Raw genomic sequence first — 19,225 nt, 5'->3', positions numbered from 1 at the left:
TTTTACATGTAGAGTCTAACAAAAGGGGTAAAAGAATTTTAGAGTCTTAAATGTGGGTGGTTTGAGTAGCCCAGACAAGGCTTCATGGATGTGCCTGCAATTTGACAATATTATCACAACTTCAAAATGTAAGCTCTTCTCTCACAATATGAAGCACAATCATCACTCAACCAGGCCGAGGTTGAGTTGATTTTATAGAATGCTTGCTAGACATGGTTTATGACCTCAGTAAGTGAGTAGAAGACACAAATACTGTATTACCTACCAGTGATGCAGTGTAAAATTCAATGGACTATAAGTTGGGAGTCCCTGATATAAGAACAGATATTAATGGGCTGTGTGTCGTTGGATAGGTCTCTCTGTCTCAGGGCCCTCACTATTTCAGCTATAAAATGAGGACAAGTTACTCTTTAACATTTTTGTTTGATCCAAAAGTTGTGATTCTAAATAAACAAACATCGGGAATCTAAAATTGACTAGTAAAAAGCACATAATAAACTACTTTCAGTCATGACAGACTAGTTTGTAGCTAAAGAGTTCATTTGTCAAGAACTAGGAAGAAATGGATTTAAAAAAATACTTAAAGGCATTAAAAAAAATAACTGAAATTACAAATGTAATATGTAGGCCTAATAGCCAGTCAGAGCTAAAGAGAAAATATTTGTGACCATGAATAGAGCATAGTAAAAAAAATATCTAGGCTGAAACACACAGAGATAAAAATTTCCCAAAGACGGAAAATACAGTATAAAGAATAAGAGACAAATGGAACATTATGAAAAGGTGTAAGTTACATGCAATTGAACTCCTAGCAGAAAGACAGAAAAAAATGGGGTGGAAGAAATATTTGAAGGGATGATAGCTGAGACTGTTCCAACACTGATGAAAGCATCAAGCCGCAAATTTAAGCAGCCCTGGAAACTTCATACAGGATAAATACAAAGCAAATCACATCTAGGCAATTTCATAGTAAAAGTGCTAAAAGTTAAAGACAAAAAGAAAAAGCAAGAAGAGGGAGGAAAAAAGACATCTTCAAAGGATCAACAGTAACACTGAGATAGACTTTTCAATAGAAAGGATGGAAATAAACAAGATGAACAGTGCATATATTCACATAATAGAATACTATATAGAGATGAGAATATATAATATTACTGCTATAGGTATCAACAATAATGAATCTAAGAAATACCATATTCAGCAAAAGAAGTCAAGCACAAAGAATATATTTTGTGAATCCATTTTATAAAGTTCAAAAACAAGAAAAACTAACCTACACTATTATAAGTCAGGATAGTGGTTATCCTTTGGAGGTGGTTAATACTGGAAGGAGATGAGGCTGGGTTGTTGATAACATTCTAGTTTCTCATTTGGGTAGAGGTCAGATATGTTTACTTTGTGAAAATTCATTTTAAAAATGATTTGTGTACTTTTCTGTGTGCATGCTATATTTCAATAAAAGTTTAGTTAAGTAACACATGAATGGATAACAGCAGTCTTTAAACTACAAATTCATTTCACAATGATTTCATACACAACTTTTTTCCTTTTTTTTTTTTTTTGCGTGTGTGCTCACTTGTGTCCAACTCTTTGCAACTCCATTGACTGCAGTCCACCAGGCTCCTCTGTCCATGGAATTTTCCAGGCAAGGATACTGGAATGGGTTGCCATTTCTTCCTCCAGGGTCCTCCTTTTTACTCACTGCTTAATTTATCTTCAAATTACCCCATTTTTTGGGTTCAAAGACTCTCAAGAATGACACAGTCTTAAAAATAGAAGCTTCAGTTTACAGAGAGTCCCTTGGACTGCAAGGAGATCCAACCAGTCCATCCTAAAGGAGATCAGTCCTGGGTGTTCATTGGAAGGACCGATGTTGAAGCTGAAACTCCAATACTTTGGCCACATCATGGGGAGAGCTGACTCATTTGAAAAGCCCCTGATGCTGGGAAAGATTGAGGGCAGGAGGAGAAGGGGACGACAGAGGATGAGATGGTTGGATGGCATCACCGACTCAATAGACATGGGTTTGGGTAGACTCCAGGAGTTGGTGATGGACAGGGAGGCCTGGCATGCTGTGGTTCATTGGCTTGCAAAGAGTTGGACACGACTGAGTGACTGAACTGAACTGATATCTTATAAGGTAACTGAGGTATTCACGGCCAGGCTAGGAACTTGATCACAAAAAAACACATCTGCTTCAATGAGGAACCAATTTTAAACATAAGCAAAACAAAAAGAATTTAAAGAGGGAAAGAATTGTTTATTAAGAGTAATGAGAGAAAGAGAATGGATTGCAGAAGAGGCTAGTAAGGAGCATTAGGAAATGAGTAACTTGATAAGATGGTTCAAGAAAATATAGTATCTTAAACTTCACAGTAGGGGATCCATTTGTGATACATGACACTTATCAATCACTAGGAGAACAAGAACTGTAAAACAGGGTAGGATACATTTATGATACATGTATCCTATTTAGGATACATTACGTATTAGTATAAGAAATTCTACATTTCTAGACGAACTTACAGAGAATCCATCAATCTGGTGTAAAAGCTTTGGCAAAGGCCTTTCCCACCTCATGCATATTTCACTTGGAACAAAGAAAGGGCCCTTAAAGTATTAATAAATTCCCGCCACCACCGTAAGTTTGCCTAAAGCAATAAAATCAGTACATGGTTTGTGATACAGACTGTTAATAAAACAATCTTACTAATTTGGCAGTTCTTTTTTCCTAATTATTTTCTTACAAGACCTCAAATGAAGTAAAAGTGGCTTTAAAACTGAACAATGTTAGAAACCAGAAACCCAGTACAGGCTTTACAGGTACTGAATATTCTTCCATTCCAATAATTTAGTAAAGGAAACCCTTATCAGACTCTGCTAAGCTTTGGGAAAGAGTCACTGCTACAAATATTCATATCTAACCTTATAATTGTTCTTATATGAAAATGCCCTTTTCTTCTTCTCCTTTATGAAAGAAAGCACTCCAGCTGCTTTTTAGAGACAGTAAAGGTATGTCCCAAGTGGCCTAGTGTTTAAAGAACCCGCCAATGCAGGAGACATAAGAGACGCAGTTTCAGTCCCTGGGTCAGAAAGATCCCCTTGAGGAGGAAATGGCAACCCAATCCAGTATTCTTGCCTGGAGAATCCCACGGACAGAGGGGCCTAGCAGGCTACAGTCCATGGGGTCACCAAGAGTCAGACAGGGCTGAAGCGACGGAGCACAGCACGCACAAAGGTACTCTGCACCAGAGCAAAAAGTGACAGGCTTTTTAATCTACTGTGGGGAAACAGGAAGCTTAGACTGTCTACCACTCTACTCTCTTATGATACTGAGATGGTGAAAACATTAAGTAGATGGGGTATAAGGTGGGAGCCAGAAAGTTTGGTCTGGAAAGACTGGCCATGTGCTTCAGATCCCCTAGCTGAAGCAGCACTGGACTGCAGCAAAGCAAAGAATCTGATACTCAGAAAGTAACAGGTTTTGGAGGATGGTTTCATTGAAGGCTAAGAAATCAACAAAATAGGGGGTGCTTTTATTACAGGAACACTTCAAATGTATCAACACACAAACCTTGGTTAGCCTAAGCCACTGGGATCAAATTATGAAGTATCAAAGGAAAAATGAGTACCTCGCTGATTTGGATTCAGGAAAGAGAGGGATCTGAACTGGTGATAAGGTTTGACTGGGTAAACAGGCAAAGCGAGGATGCCACCAAGTACACACAGCTACCAGAGCTTCTCTAACAGCTTCTGTGGCTAGAGGAGGAGGAGGAGGAGGAGGAGGATGGCGGTGGCAACTCCTGCAGCTTACCACCTGACCACACGCTATATGCTAAAAACTGTGCTAAACATTTTATTGTGTATTATCCCTATTTTAGGCATTGGGAGACTGAGGCTTAAAGAAATGTAAGTAATGTACTCAACGTCATATAACCAGGTAAATGTCAGAGTGAGAACCCAATTGAACAGACATTCGATCTTAACCACCTTCTGCTCATAATTTTGATCAGCATAGTCAATTCCTTCTATGCTGAACATTTCTGGAGAATTTGGGAATGCTTATTGTCTTAAGGATTTATTCATCCTGTAATCATTATTACCCATGGTGTGTCTAGTGAAAGTGAAGTCTCTCAGTTGTGTCCAACTCATTGCAATCCCATGGACTGTAGCTCGCCAGGCTCCTCCATCCATGGGATTATCCAGGCAAGAGTAATGAAGTGGGTTGCCATTTCCTTCTCCAGGTTTGTCTAGTAAAACCTCCTAAAATATACAGTTAAAGTAAATTTGAGGCTTAACTAATTACCACAAATTCTAAATAGTCAGTTGAATTAACTGATTAATCAGTGAAGTGCTACAGGAAACTAAAATGATTTAAAAAAAAAAAATTAGATTCTTAGGACTCTCAACCTCTTATCCTTCAGGAAAGAACCAAAGACATGCTATAATATACCTCCAGAAACCGGCGGACACCTGGCTAGTGAGTCTGCAGGAGAATGTAGATTAAGGAATAAAAGCAGCAAGTAATTCAATGGTGATTTCTTTGGGATGTGATTTCTCTGTAGAAAAGGAGAACTCTGAGATTCATATGTGTTTTATGATAATTAGAGAAAAGTGCTTTTATTCAGGGGGAATAAAAGATTCTGATTACTGCTTTGAGAACTGATGTTTTTTTCTCCCAATAGTGAACTAAAGTTGAAGATAAGAAAGGATTCCTAATTTGGATCATCTGTACTAGTGGAGGGGAAGGGTATTGTATTTGCAATCTATTTTCATCAGATTTCAATTGTTCTAACCCACAATAACATAAAATTAAACAAATCTCAGTGATGTCCTTACAAAATTAAAATGGACTGCAGGAAATTATGGTTTTTGTTGTTGTTTTTATTTTGGAAATTACCTTTTTAAAAACTGGACACACAGGATAAAAATTCATTTCAGCAAGGATGAATGAATGAATGTGCTCTAGCAGAACACATTTCATGTTGTCTTCCAGGGCTATGATTCTAACACTTAATTGTCTATGTGGCCTAAAGAAAAATCACTCATACTCTTTAAGTGTTCATTTTCTCATCTATAAAAGAGAAACAGGATCAGTAACTGGCTTCACTCCCTGAAGTTTCCATGATCCCTAGAACACAGAAATCCAAAGGCAAAAACCAAGGAAGTGCACGTTACTCTGGCAGCCATCCTGTCAGAGCGCTCACCACCACCACCCTGGACAGACAGCGCCTCAGCGTCACACACTGTCAGAGCCTTCAGGAGCCACACCACGCACACGCCTCTCAGCCCTCACGTGCACTGCAGTCTCCGCTGTGTCACAGTCTACCTGTCTGAGTCCTTTGACTCTTTATGCTTCTCTCTCTCAGCTCTCATGGGAAGTATATGCATAACCAAGCAAAAGGCTTTTGTATAGCCCAGGGAGCCTGTCTCTCTGCAAAGTTACTGAACTATATCAAACAATACAAAAATCCATTCTGGAAACCTAAAAACATGCTCTGGGGTTTTGTGACAAGGAAATACTATATAAGGCAATCAGAAATGTATTTGGAAATAGTAAACATTAGTCACATATACATATAATAATTACTTATCATTGATAATCATGATTTCAAATAACTAGGACTCAGTTAACATTCGACAAATTTTATAATTATACAGAAGATACTTGACAAAATTAGGATCTTAGAAGTAAACTGCCACATAATGACCAAAAAAAAAAAAAAAACTATTCCTAAATATAACAGCTTTAAGCAATTTACCGTTGATCTTAGGCCAAGTCACTTCATTTCTATAGGCTTCCTCTTACTTAAGAAAAAAGAGAGGGCTCGATCTGGTGATTTTTAGTAAGCGATATGAAGCACTTTTTTCACAGGGCCTATATCTCAGCCCCTGCCCTATTCTATCGCCTTGTGCGACACAGCAAGAGGTGGCTCCCCATAGACAGCGCTGCAAGAAGAGGCCACTGGCCACGCAGTCGGGTGAGCACGCCCAACTTCACTGACACAGAGACGACACCACCACCCTTCCTTCCACTCAGACCAAAGATCCTTCTACTTTATTTAATTCTGCTTAATTTAAAATAACCATTCATGGCTAATGGCTACTTGGGCAATATGACTCTAAAAATCATCTGATCTGGTCTTTCTGTTTACAGACGGTGAACCAGCAACCAAGAGTTTCCAGAAGAGGTCTGCTCATGATACATAGCTGCTGGTGGCAAAACCAGGACTCAGAGTAAGATCTCCCAATTCTAGTCTGAAGTTCCTGCTACCCTGAAGAGAAAAAGAATGCAAAATGCTATAGCTGGAAGAGGACAACCAAAAATATAATGGATGAATGATGATAAATCAAACTTGAAAAAAATATAGGCAGAAAAAATGGAACAGGTAAGGGCACAAAGATTTGCAAACACATCATATGTTACATATACATACACACATATTCACTGGGTGTGCCCATTTCTTTTGATGTAATAACTATTTTGTCAGGAGGAGAAAAAGAGCTTTTAATAACTCATTACAGGCCCAAAAGGTCTGACTTAGCCAATTTACACAAAATACAAAGAGCACAATCAAGAAATCGATGTCTTACCTCTTTAACAAGTGGTGCTGGGAAAATTGGTCAACCACTTGTAAAAGAATGAAACTAGAACACTTTCTAACACCATACACAAAAATAAACTCAAAATGGATTAAAGATCTAAATGGAAGACCAGAAACTATAAAACTCCTAGAGGAGAACATAGGCAAAACACTCTCTGACATAAATCACAGCAAGATCCTCTATGACCCACCTCCCAGAATATTGGAAATAAAAGCAAAACTAAACAAATGGGACCTAATGAAACTTAAAAGCTTTTGCACTACAAAGGAAACTATAAGTAAGGTGAAAAGACAGCCCTCAGATTGGGAGAAAATAATAGCAAATGAAGAAACAGACAAAGGATTAATCTCAAAAATATACAAGCAACTCCTGCAGCTCAATTCCAGAAAAATAAATGACCCAATCAAAAAATGGGCCAAAGAACTAAACAGACATTTCTCCAAAGAAGACATACAGATGGCTAACAAACACATGAAAAGATGCTCAACATCACTCATTATTAGAGAAATGCAAATCAAAACCACAATGAGGTACCATTACACGCCAGTCAGGATGGCTGCTATCCAAAAGTCTACAAGCAATAAATGCTGGAGAGGGTGTGGAGAAAAGGGAACCCTCTTACACTGTTGGTGGGAATGCAAACTAGTACAGCCGCTATGGAAAACAGTGTGGAGATTTCTTAAAAAACTGGAAATAGAACTGCCATATGACCCAGCAATCCCACTTCTGGGCATACACACTGAGGAAACCAGATCTGAAAGAGACACGTGCACCCCAATGTTCATCGCAGCACTGTTTATAATAGCCAGGACATGGAAGCAACCTAGATGCCCATCAGCAGATGAATGGATAAGGAAGCTGTGGTACATATATACCATGGAATATTACTCAGCCATTAAAAAGAATTCATTTGAACCAGTCCTAATGAGATGGATGAAGCTGGAGCCCCTTATACAGAGTGAAGTAAGCCAGAAAGATAAAGAACATTACAGCATACTAACACATATATATGGAATTTAGAAAGGTGGTAACGATAACCCTATATGCAAAACAGAAAAAGAGACACAGAAATACAGAACAGACTTTTGAACTCTGTGGGAGAATGTGAGGGTGGGATATTTTAAAAGAACAGCATGTATACTATCTATGGTGAAACAGATCACCAGCCCAGGTGGGATGCATGAGACAAGTGCTCGGGCCTGGTGCACTGGGAGGACCCGGGGGAATCGGGTGGAGAGGGAGGTGGGAGGGGGGATCGGGATGGGGAATACGTGTAAATCCATGGCTGATTCATATCAATGTATGACTAAACCCACTGAAATGTGAAGTGATTGGCCTCCAACTAATTAAAAAAAAAATAAAAAAAAATAAAAAAAAGAAATCGATGTCTTATCTCCATTCTCCACCAAATGTCCACTTTCCAAGTCCTACAGTCTTCAGTGATTTGCTGAGTTACAGCTTAACACTCTTATTTGTTTCTCAAAAGCCTGTAAGATACACACACCACTGGCAAGGTTGCCAAGCATTTGCCTCCTGAACTTAATATTCCCTTTGAGGATACGGCTCTCTGCTAAAATGGAATGCTTTTCACCTTTTAACCCACTCTCCTGTACTACTGAAAGTAAAATTATTACCTCTCTGCATTCCTTCTTTGTCTCTCTCTCAAACACATGCTTCCTACCCCCCCACCCCCACAAACCTTTGCATGGATCTCACACTAGGGCTACTAATATACTAATATACACAGTGTAGAAAATGTCTGCAAAAATGTCCAAGAAAAACAGCATTGTTTTCAGAGAAAGTGCTGTTCAGGATGATGTCATAAAAAATCATCTAATTAATTTCCTGTAGTTACATCCTGAAAGAAATCCAGAAGGCTCAATCTTCTCACAAAGTCAAGTAGTCTCTTTGGGGAGACACTAACTGTTCCTGTGAAACCACAGGTGTCATAAACTGATAAGGATTACAATTTACCTTTAATCTTCAAAATCACAGTGAAATTTCATTTTAAAAGATCTTTAATGTGGGAGGCATTATGAAAATATAAAAAGTATCCTCATTAAATGTGTATTTTAGATTTTAGTTACTGACAGCAAAGGAAAAAAATGAGTAAAGGTATCAATATTAGGTATCAATATTCCTAAGGCCAGTAATCTCCTGGGCTTCCTAGCGTTTCCTCTCCAGACGTGAGTGAACAAAGACCAGCGTTTACAAGAGCCAAGGCGAGGGCACACTGTGCCCACTGCACACCCTCAGTGCCCTTCCTCCAGGCGGCAGGCGTTCACCAGCACGCAGCTGGGGCCCTGCAGGACACCTGCCAGACTTGCACTCCTTGGGGGCAGGAGCAACAGCAGATTCAGCTTTACACCCAAAGGCATTATGGAGCCAGGCACCCAGTAATCACTTGGTAAGCACGCTTTGAAGGAATTAATTAATAAATGAGATAATCAATGTAAGTAAGTTATCCTCCTTTCCCCCCCAAAGCTGCCAGTTAATAATGTCAGAAGACCATATTACAAACAAATAATCAATAAGCACCATAACTGATGACCAACCTAGATAGCATATTAAAAAGCAGAGATATTACTTTGCCAACAAAGGTCCATCTAGCCAAAGCTATCGTTTTTCCACTGGTCATGGATGAATGTGAGAGTTGGACTGTGAAAAAAGCTGAGCGCCAAAAAATTGATGCTTTTGAACTGTGGTGTTGGAGAAGACTCTTGAGAATCCCTTGGACTGCAAGGAGATCCAACCAGTCCATCCTAAAGGAGATCAGTCCTGGGTGTTCATTGAAAGGACTGATGCTGAAGCTGAAACTCCAATACTTTGGCCACCTCATGCGAAGAGTTGACTCATTGGAAAAGATCTTGATGCTGGGAGGGATAAGGGGCAGGAGGAGAAGGGGACGACAGGGGATGAGATGGCTGGATGGCTTGATGGACATGAGTTTGGGTAAACTCCGGGAGTTGGTGATGGACAGGGGGGCCTGGTGTGCTGCGATTCACAGGGTAGCAAAGAGTTGGACACAATGGAGCGACTGAACTGAATTGAACCATAACTGAGGAACCACTAAGGGCTACAGTCTGCCAAACAATTTGAAAAAAATCTAAAAATTAATGTGACATGCTAAAGGGTTTAAAATATCCCCTGTGGTGCTCACCGGGGAAACCCTTTTAACTTAAAGTATGTCTAATGCTTCTTGATCCAGCAATCTCACCTGTCACACACTACTCTCGTCCTAAATGTATATAAAAAGACTTGTAAAAGGTCTTTTCTCCTGCAGCCATGTTTGCAAAAGGAAAAACAAACCCCTCTGAACACTCCACCAGCAGATGAATGGCACATTCATAATACATATACTACAAAGAAGTTCAAAAGAACATGGTTGATCTGTATGTGCTAACATGAAAAGAGTTTCAAGACTATTAAGTGAAAAAATCATTTGGAAAACAGTATCATATTCCCATCCAGAAAAACAAAGCCATAATAGAAAATAGCTAGAGCCATGGTGTATAATACAAACATAATAATGTTTGTATTATACACAAACATAATAATTTAAACTTTCTAGCAACCACAGAAAAAGATAAAAGAAAAATAAAATTAACTTTAATAACATTTTAGTTAACTCAATGTATCTAAAATATTATCACTATATTGCCATCAATATGCAAACGTATTAATGAAATACTCAACATTCTTTTTTCATTCTAAGTCTTCAAAGTCCAGTGTGTATTTGGCATTTATGGCACATCTCAATTAAAAGCACACACATTTTAAATGCTCAACAGCCACATGTATCAATGGCTACTAAAGCAGATGGCATATGTCTAAATGATACACTTCAAACTGGTAACAGTGATCACTTCTGGAATGGATTGTGTTTTAATCTTTTACATCAATAACTAACTCATATATTACTCATGTAATGGTAAAAACACAATAGCAAAAAGCCAAGCAGTATGGGAATGTGGATGGCTGAACAAACATGCCTACTCCAAGGGTTAGTGAACATCCAGCTAGGAGAGGGGGGACCAGGGAAAAATAAAATGTAACAATATCATTTACAATAACACACCCAGGTGTGTGCATGCATACATGTACACACACACAAAAAACCTAAGGATAAAACTAAACAAAGATACACAATAGTTCTATATTGAAAACTATAAAACATTGCTGGAAGAGATTTTACAAGACCTAATAAATGAAGAAGCATACCATGTTCATGGACTATGAAATTCAAATATATTTATAGATTCAATGCTACCCCAATCAAAATTTCAGCAGGATGTCTGAGTGAAGGGAGGGGGAAATACAAGCTAATTCTAAGACATATATATGTTTTATATATTTATGTGCTGTATGCTGAGTCACTCAGTCTTGTTGGACTCTGAGACCCCATGGACTGTAGCCCACCAGGCTACTCTGTCCATGAAATTTTCCAGGCAAAAATACTGGAGTGGGTTGCCATTTCCTCCTCCAGGGGATCTTCCTGACCCAGGGATTGAACCTGCATCTCCTGTGTCTCCTACACTTGCAGGCAGATTCTTTACCCTTGAGCCACCCGACATGTATATGAATGTAAAGCCAAAACAATTTGGAAGAACAAAGCTATAAGAATTTCTAGAGTCAATAACAAACTACAGTAATTAAGTAATATGCTACCGTCATAAAGATAGACAAACAGATCAATAGCACACATCACCTTGTCTGTGACAAAAGTGGCAGACAGCGCAATCCTGTGAATACATGGTGCTGGGTCAACTGGGTATTCACATGGGGGACTAAAGTTTGATACCTGTGCCAAACCAGACACAAAAGTAAACTCCAGATGGCAGCAGAGCAAAATGTGAAGGTAAAACAATACAGCCTCACAGAAGAATATCTTCACGACCTTGGGATACACAAGCATTTTCTTAAACAGGACACAAAAGGCAGTAACCATTAAAAAAAAAAAAAAAGATTGGTAAACTGGCCTTCACCAATATTTGTATAATATTGGATAGAAAAAAACAGAAACTGAGAAAGAGCTTTAGTGAGCAGAGACAATTCAAACAAACCTGGACGACAGAAAACATTGCTGAGGAGTCAAGGAAAAGACCTTCTATGCAGAGGGGCCATAGTAAGTAAAGACGCAGAGGATGAAGCATAAGGCACTTTAGCAAAGTGCAGCAAACAGACATGTATGAACAGACTATAAGGTGTCTGACGCACAGGGCAGCTGGAGAAAAGTCACAGAACAAGATCACGGAGAAATGTGGACTTTATCTTCAAGGCAGCAAAACGCTGTCAAAGGCTTCTAAGCAGGAAAATTACATGATCTGAAATGAATTTTAGAAGGGTAACTCAAGGAGCTCCATCAAATATGGTTGAGAAAAAGAAGAAACTAGTATCAGGGCAGAGTTAAAACAGATTTAGAGTATTAAAACAAATTAGAGTATTTAGATAGTCCAGTGTGACAAGAGGTGTGCAGAGCTCCTAACAGTACTTTTTCTAAGAGTGTCCAGTTTACTTGACTATCTGGGGGAAAACAATTTTACACTACAATAAAAACTGATCTTATACAGGATATGCAACATTCATATGAATCATTTAAATGATCATGACAATGATAATGCCCATAATAATGCTTTTTTGAATCCTTACTATGGCTCAGTAAGGAAATGGCAACCCACTCCAGTATACTTGCATGGAAAATTCCATGGACAGAGGAGCCTGGCAGGCTACAGTCTATGGGGTCACACAGAGTTGGACACAACTGAGTGACTAACACAGCAATCTCTTATACTGCTGATGATAAAACTTGGTACAACTACTTTGGAAAACTGGTAAAACTCTTAATAAATCTGAACATATGCATGACCAACATTTAACAGATGTTAAGTGCTGATGTTTACCTAAAGATATGTATTCACAGTAGCTTTTCCATAACAGCCAAACATTAGAAACAACTCACATGTCATCACACCTAGAAGAGTTATGTAAGTTTCAGGGACACAGTAGTAAGTGGCCAAGCCAACATTCAATCCCAAGTTTGCCTAATAACTAAGTTCACACTCTCAGCCACTACACCATACTTGAAAAAAGTTAAATTCTTATGGCAGTAGCTTCAGGCTACAATCACAGATTCAGGTAGTAGACACCCTCTCTTCTTTGCTTGGAGGAGAGCACCTGTTAAAAAGTACAGAAAGTTCTGAGAGGAGGCTACTGCAACAGTCCAGACAAGATGATCTGGCAGAAGGAAGGCACCAGAAAAGAGATTTCTTTTATAGAAAGAAGAGAACCCAGTAACAAATCAAACACACGAGTGAGGTGGCTTGGGCAAGAGGACAAATGGTGACAGCAGAAGTCAGCAGTGGTCGAGGGCTAACTCAGGCGTACTAAACTGAAGACGGGTGTCCAGCATGTCCTTGGATAAAGAAATATGAAGCCCAGGAGAGAAATCAGACTGATAAAAAATGAAACAAAAACTTCCAAGTCACCAGCATGTGTGTATATCAGACTTCCTGAATAGAGAATAACATCTCTAACACTCTTCTGACAATTAATATTAACTCACAGGAAGGTCTCTGTGGCCATCTGAAATTAATTTTGCAACTGCTGACACAGATAGAAGGCTAGTTAGAATGAAGGTGCCTGCCCTCTCCTATTGAATATCTGAAAAGAGTCGTACAAAAGAAAAACATGCTGCTCTTTAAGGTAAGCGGACAGTGGTTTCAGGCTGCTTCTTGTTACTTGGTAAAATCTTAAAATCTATTATAGCAAAGATGTAAGAGGCAGAAAGATGCAGCTTGGTTTTCTCACCAGTCATAGTATTTAAGTGGTTAATCTCTGCTTTAAAAGGCAGCTTTTTCCTGTATTTTATTTCAATATCAAAATAATGCAAAAGGAAAACCAGGATACAATTTGAGGTCACAGACACAATGTAAAAGGAGGATAATCACTAAAAAGTACATCCTCCAAACTTTTTATACTCAAAGGGTATGACTGCTTTGGGGGGAAGAGTTCTCAAAGTTCTAACCAGTGCAATAACTAAAAGAAAAAAAAATAGGGGTACAACATAAGGATAGAAATGCACAAAACTATCACTATTTGCAAAAAGTCTGCATTACAAGAAAATCTAAGGAAATCAACAAAAAAATCAACAAAAAAACCATGAGCTATGATGAGATGGTCAATTATAAAATCTGCAAAGTAAACACCTTTTCTATATGCCATTAGTAACTAATTTTTAGAAAAGACACAATGAAACAATATCCCATTTCCAACAGTATATATTAAATATCTACACTCCCCAAAAGTGTAGATCCGTGAGGGGTATAAAAGAGTAAATGAAAGAATAGACCACGCTCTTAAATAGAAGATCAACTATTAAAACTACATCAATTTATACATAACTAACATGTAAATTTAATACAGTTTTAGTAAATACCACAATAGGAGAATCTCCAAAATTTGACAAAATGATTTTAAAGTTCATTTGGTGGGAGAGGGAGAGACGAGAATATCCTAGACATTAAGAATAATGATGATGATATGGGATTTGTAGTAGATGAAAAATATAGAGCAACAGTAAATAAAACTATACATTAGAACACAAATAGCCCAACAGCTCAGTAGAATGATACAGCAATGTCCAAAATCACACCAATATAAAATAACCAATATTGCGATAGAAAATAGTTTGAAAATTAAAGATCTTTATAAAAGAAATTTTTTAAATAGTCAACCCAATAGACAGCAGAGAAATGTAAATCAAAATAATAACATACCACTTTTAAATGCCAAGCTGACCTTTTAGTTTTAACAATAATGCCTACTGTTAGCTTTTATCCACTGTTTGTAGAACTGAAACAGATACAGCCCTTCTGAGAGCAATTTAGCAATACGTATCAGAAGTCTTAACGTTCTAAGTAAGCCCATTTAACCAAAGGAAATAATGAAAGATACATTCAAAGATTGATCTACAAACATGTTTTTCTGGATTTTACAATACCAAAAAATTTGAAACAAACTAAATGTATAACAGTGCGTGTGTGCCAGGTCACTTCAGTCATGTCTGACTCTTTGTAATCCAATGGACTGTACTGTAGCCCACCAGCCTCCTCTGTCCATGGGAGAATACAGGAGTGGGTTGCCATGCCCTCCAGGGAATCTTCCCGACCCAGGGCTTGAACCCGTGTCTTTTATGTCTCCTGCACTGGCAGGTGGTTTCTTTACCACTAATACCACCTAGGAAGCCTGTATAACAGTAGGGAAATAGATTAAATACATGATGATAAAAGACCTTCATTTAATAAAATGAAAGACCATTTAATAAAATGAAGAAATGTTTAAAATTAAGTGGAAAATATTTTCATGTATAATATTTATGTAATTAGATACAACTAATATATATGGGTGTTCATTGGAAGGACTGATGCTGAAGCTGAAACTCTGGTACCACCTCATGCGAAGAGTTGACTCATTGGAAAAGACCCTGATGCTGGGAGGGATTGGGGGCAGGAGAAGGGGATGACAGAGGATGAGATGGTTGGATGGCATCACCGACTCGATGGACATGGGTTTGAGTAAGCTCCGGGAGCTGGTGATGGACAGGGAGGCCTGGCATGCTGCGATTCATGGGGTCACAAAGAGTCAGACACGACTGAGTGACTGAACTGAACTGAATATATATCACATATTTTAAAAACCAAGAATCTGTGACTATATACACAATATATATAATAAAATGGTTGAAAATATCTGTTTTAGACCTCATATGCCAATTTCTACATCTCTCTCAGGGGCCAGCTTGAGTTCTGCCTGTTTCACAGAGCTTCCTCAAGTCTATATCACTTTCTGCCTCCTCTAGAAGGACAGAATCTTGGCAGTGAATTAGGATGCTTTCCTTTTTTAATACCTATCACAACCCTCTGCCCCTAATTAAAAGTCTTTCTAATCTATCCAATAATTGGGCTAATATATATATCTCAAAGGTTAGGAAAACAGGGTATAAACCCAGCTCTTGACATACTTGCAGCTATCTGTCCCTACACTAAATGGCCCTATCTAGATACCTATGCTATTTTAGTTTTTAAACCTGCCTTAACTTCTTATGCTATCAGTATATTTGTCTCTAGAAACCTGAGCCCTGTTTTTCATCCTTTTAACATGAAGAAATCAGATCATCTGGCTTATAAGGATTGCTTGTAAACTAAGAGTAAATAGGCAAAGAGAAAAGTGTGTAGGCAACTCTCTTGAGAATAAAACTGCCAAAACATCACGGTCCTTGGTAGCTTTCCAAGGCTTTTATCTGACACTCATGGATGAGAGAGACTTCATAGAAGTCCAGCATTCTCAAGGGGCTATTCCAGCATGCCACTGAAGTAAAGGTTTTTTTCTTTACCATTCCTTTCTAATACCTGACTGTGTTCTAGAGAAATGACGATCCTGGGTCATTTAAATAATATAATTAATCTCCATAATGTCCTACAGTAAAATTCTAAGATACAAATGTAACTAAACTTATTTCCCACCATATGGATTAATTCATAAATTTATTGTTGCCTCAGCTATTAACCTTCTCTTTCTCATTTATAATATTATATTACTATTACCATTTATGGAATTCCAGGTACCATGTTAGGTACTTCACATATATTATTTATAATCCTATCACAACTGTGTACAGAATGAATGGAATCATCATTTTCTGAATAAGAAATAAGAGACAAAGAGAAGTTAAACAATAACTTCCCCAAAATTCCCAAGCCAGGATGAACTGGAGCAGGCATTCAAGTCTGGGTCTGTCTCCCGCCAAACCCCACACTCTTTCCACTCTGCAGGGAGCATCGTGAGCATCTACTAGACATCAAGTCTCTAAGAATTTTACATTTCATTTATCTAGAAAAGACTAAGGGGATATTTCTCTGTCATTACAATTCAGCTCTCCTGAGGAGACTAAATATGTCTCTACCACCAGAGTTAAAAACCCACCAAAGAAACAGTGTGAAGGATTCACAGCAGTAATAGTCCATCTCTGACAAAGCGTCATGTGTGCACCCTTAATTTAATGGGTATATCATACTGATACAGCTTTTGGCTAGGTTTACACATATCCACAGCACATGTGAAGAGCGTGAGAACACTGCATGTGACAAGCTATTAGATCCTGAGGTCAGAGGCCAAGTCTCACTTATTTCTATATTCCCAAGCCCTGTATGTGGCAGATGTCCAACACCTCTTTGTTGATGAAAGCTAGACACAATGATTATCACCTTCTGAAAGTAATATATTAAGATAATTAAAACATTTTGAGCATCAAAAAAGAAAAATATCCTATGTTTCAAGCAAACTGGTTTCGGCCTGTAGGTAAAACTTCCTACCTCTCGATCCTTGAGTTTCATGGCAAGCACCAACTGATGCCTGTGGTTAGTGAGAGCCTCCCGGTAATTTCCTTTGGAGAAGAATGCAGAGCCCAGGTTCCCATGAGCTCGGCATTCTCCTGTCTGGTCACCTGAATTGGGTTTAAAAAAAAAGAGAATATTCCTCTAAGTTACAGCATTATTTATAATATATAAAGGCCATCTTAATTTGATAGCCACAGGTTTACTACTTAAAATTCCATTTGTCTTTTTTTCTTCCTCTAAAAGACTCCATGTGGGAAGTTATGGTCCTAGAAGTTAAACCTCTGGACAACTGTTATTGATGTTATAACATATAACAGGGACATAAGTTTCCTGGAAATGAGAGGTCATTGCTTTGGTTCTGAACAACCATCATCTTGTTGGTTGGTTCAGTCACTTGACTCCAAACCTATTATAATATGTTGCTTCTTTACAAGTATGCCAATGGTAGACTCACCACATCTCTTCTCTTACTGCAATCTTCCAAGTCCTTAAATAATCAATGTGATGATTATCATAAACCATCTTTTTTGTTTTTTTTAAATGAGGAAACAACAGCACAGAGATGTTGGGCAACTTGCCAAAAGTCACACAGTCAGTAAGTAGCAGAGTCAAAATTCTAAACTTAGCAGTCTGGCTCCTCAGTCCACTCTCTAAACCACTGCTCTGCTTCTGTCTACTCCAACAAAATAATGGTGCATTCTTGTAGGCAAAAATGTAAATTTAAGTAAAAGATCCCACAAATACCACCATTTGAGATATTAAATCCGTGAGCCCATATCTCTGAAAAGGCAATGAGTATGTTCATCCATATCTTTTGGCCTTTTGGAACCTTGATACCTTGTTAAATGAAAAGCCCTAAAGACATGAGTACTCTAAAACACAGAATGTTCCAGAGGCAGAATCACTTTTCACTGAACATGTTTTCACTGCACATTTCAATCCCATTCACGTCAGGTTAATCCATTTTCTTCATTTCCTTTCTGCACTAAAATAAAGGAGAAAAACATAACTCTACCTAAGGTCTTGGCTACATCCAAGTCCTGCTGCATGTATCCCGTGCTCTTCTCTGTGTTTCCGAGAGACCAGTAAGCACTGCTCAGTGCAGAGAAAACGGAACCTCTCAGTTTGAGGCTGCAGGTGCCAATCTTCAGAGCGGCTTCTAAGACAACCACAGAGGCCCCGTGATGGCCAGCTGTCAGGAGTTCCTGCCCAACCACAGAGACAACCACAAAGGGGCTCTTGTCCAGTTTCATTTTCTGAAGTTGCTGATAAGTGGGCTCGAGGGAGTCTGAAGAAAAACAAAAGAAAACAGAGAATGTAGGAGAATACACAAAACAATCCTTTCTAACATGCTCTAGAAACAATGGTCTCTCAAACTTTCTATGGTCCATTTCAGGTACAAACTTCCAGCTTTTCATCCAGCACCATCCTCACTGTCCACTCATTCACATGACAGGACAACACCAAGGTCAGTCCAGCAATTTCCTTACTTCAATCTCACAGGCGTATGCCACACTCTTCCTCTCTTCTGGTCTTTCTTTGATTAGGACCCATCACTTTCCCTGAATAGTTCTCTCTTCTCTGACCTGCTGCCCTCTCAAAGTATCACAGGTGCATCACTCAAGTCCCACTGCTACCGTATCCAAGCAGACCTCAGAGAGGCTGTGGGCTGTCTGCAGACCACTGCATCAGAGCGAGTGTCGCAATAAAACAAACCGCATGCAATGTTTGGCTCCCACACATATCAACGTTACGTCTACTCTATACTGTGTCTATTAGGTGCGCAATGGCATTGTGTCTAAAAAATCCCATTAATTAAAAATACTTTATTGCTAAAAAATGCTAACCATCATCTTGAGCCTTCAGTGATACAATAGCAACATCAAAAGTAACAGATCACAGACCACCAGAACAAATACAATAATAATGAAAAAGTTTGAAATATTGCTAGAATTGTCAAAGTGTGACACAGAGACATGAAGTGAGCAAATGCTGCTGGAAAAATGGCACCAATAGACTCACTCGATGCAAGGTTGACGCAGACCTTCCATTTATTTTTTAAAAAAAAGAAAGAAAGAAACAATATCTGTGAAGCACAATAAAGTGAAATGCAGTAATATGAGGTATGCCTGTACTATCCCCAGGTCCTCCAGCCCACATTAATCTTTGTATCTAAACTTATGATATATTTTCATAGTTAGTATTGCAGTTTGGCCCTTAACTCT

The 19,225-nt window shown here is 38.6% G+C and overlaps 1 protein-coding gene across 7 annotated transcripts in view; it reads right to left on the bottom strand.

Annotated features, from left to right (window-relative positions):
- Positions 1 to 19,225, bottom strand: part of TTC28 (tetratricopeptide repeat domain 28) — a 575,247-nt gene that overhangs the window by 256,509 nt on the left and 299,513 nt on the right. For all 7 annotated transcript variants that reach the window (XM_043901459.1, XM_043901460.1, XM_043901461.1 and 4 more), the window contains 2 exons: positions 18,016 to 18,288; positions 16,977 to 17,107 (listed from right to left, as the gene is read on the bottom strand). In XM_043901459.1, coding sequence (XP_043757394.1) covers positions 16,977 to 17,107; positions 18,016 to 18,288 — 404 coding nt within the window. The remainder of the gene's footprint in view (positions 1 to 16,976; positions 17,108 to 18,015; positions 18,289 to 19,225) is intronic.

The sequence above is a fragment of the Cervus elaphus genome, chromosome 5 (assembly GCF_910594005.1).
Source record: "Cervus elaphus chromosome 5, mCerEla1.1, whole genome shotgun sequence".
Taxonomy (NCBI): Eukaryota; Metazoa; Chordata; class Mammalia; order Artiodactyla; family Cervidae; genus Cervus; species Cervus elaphus.
This window is presented reverse-complemented; position numbering and strand designations above follow the sequence as displayed.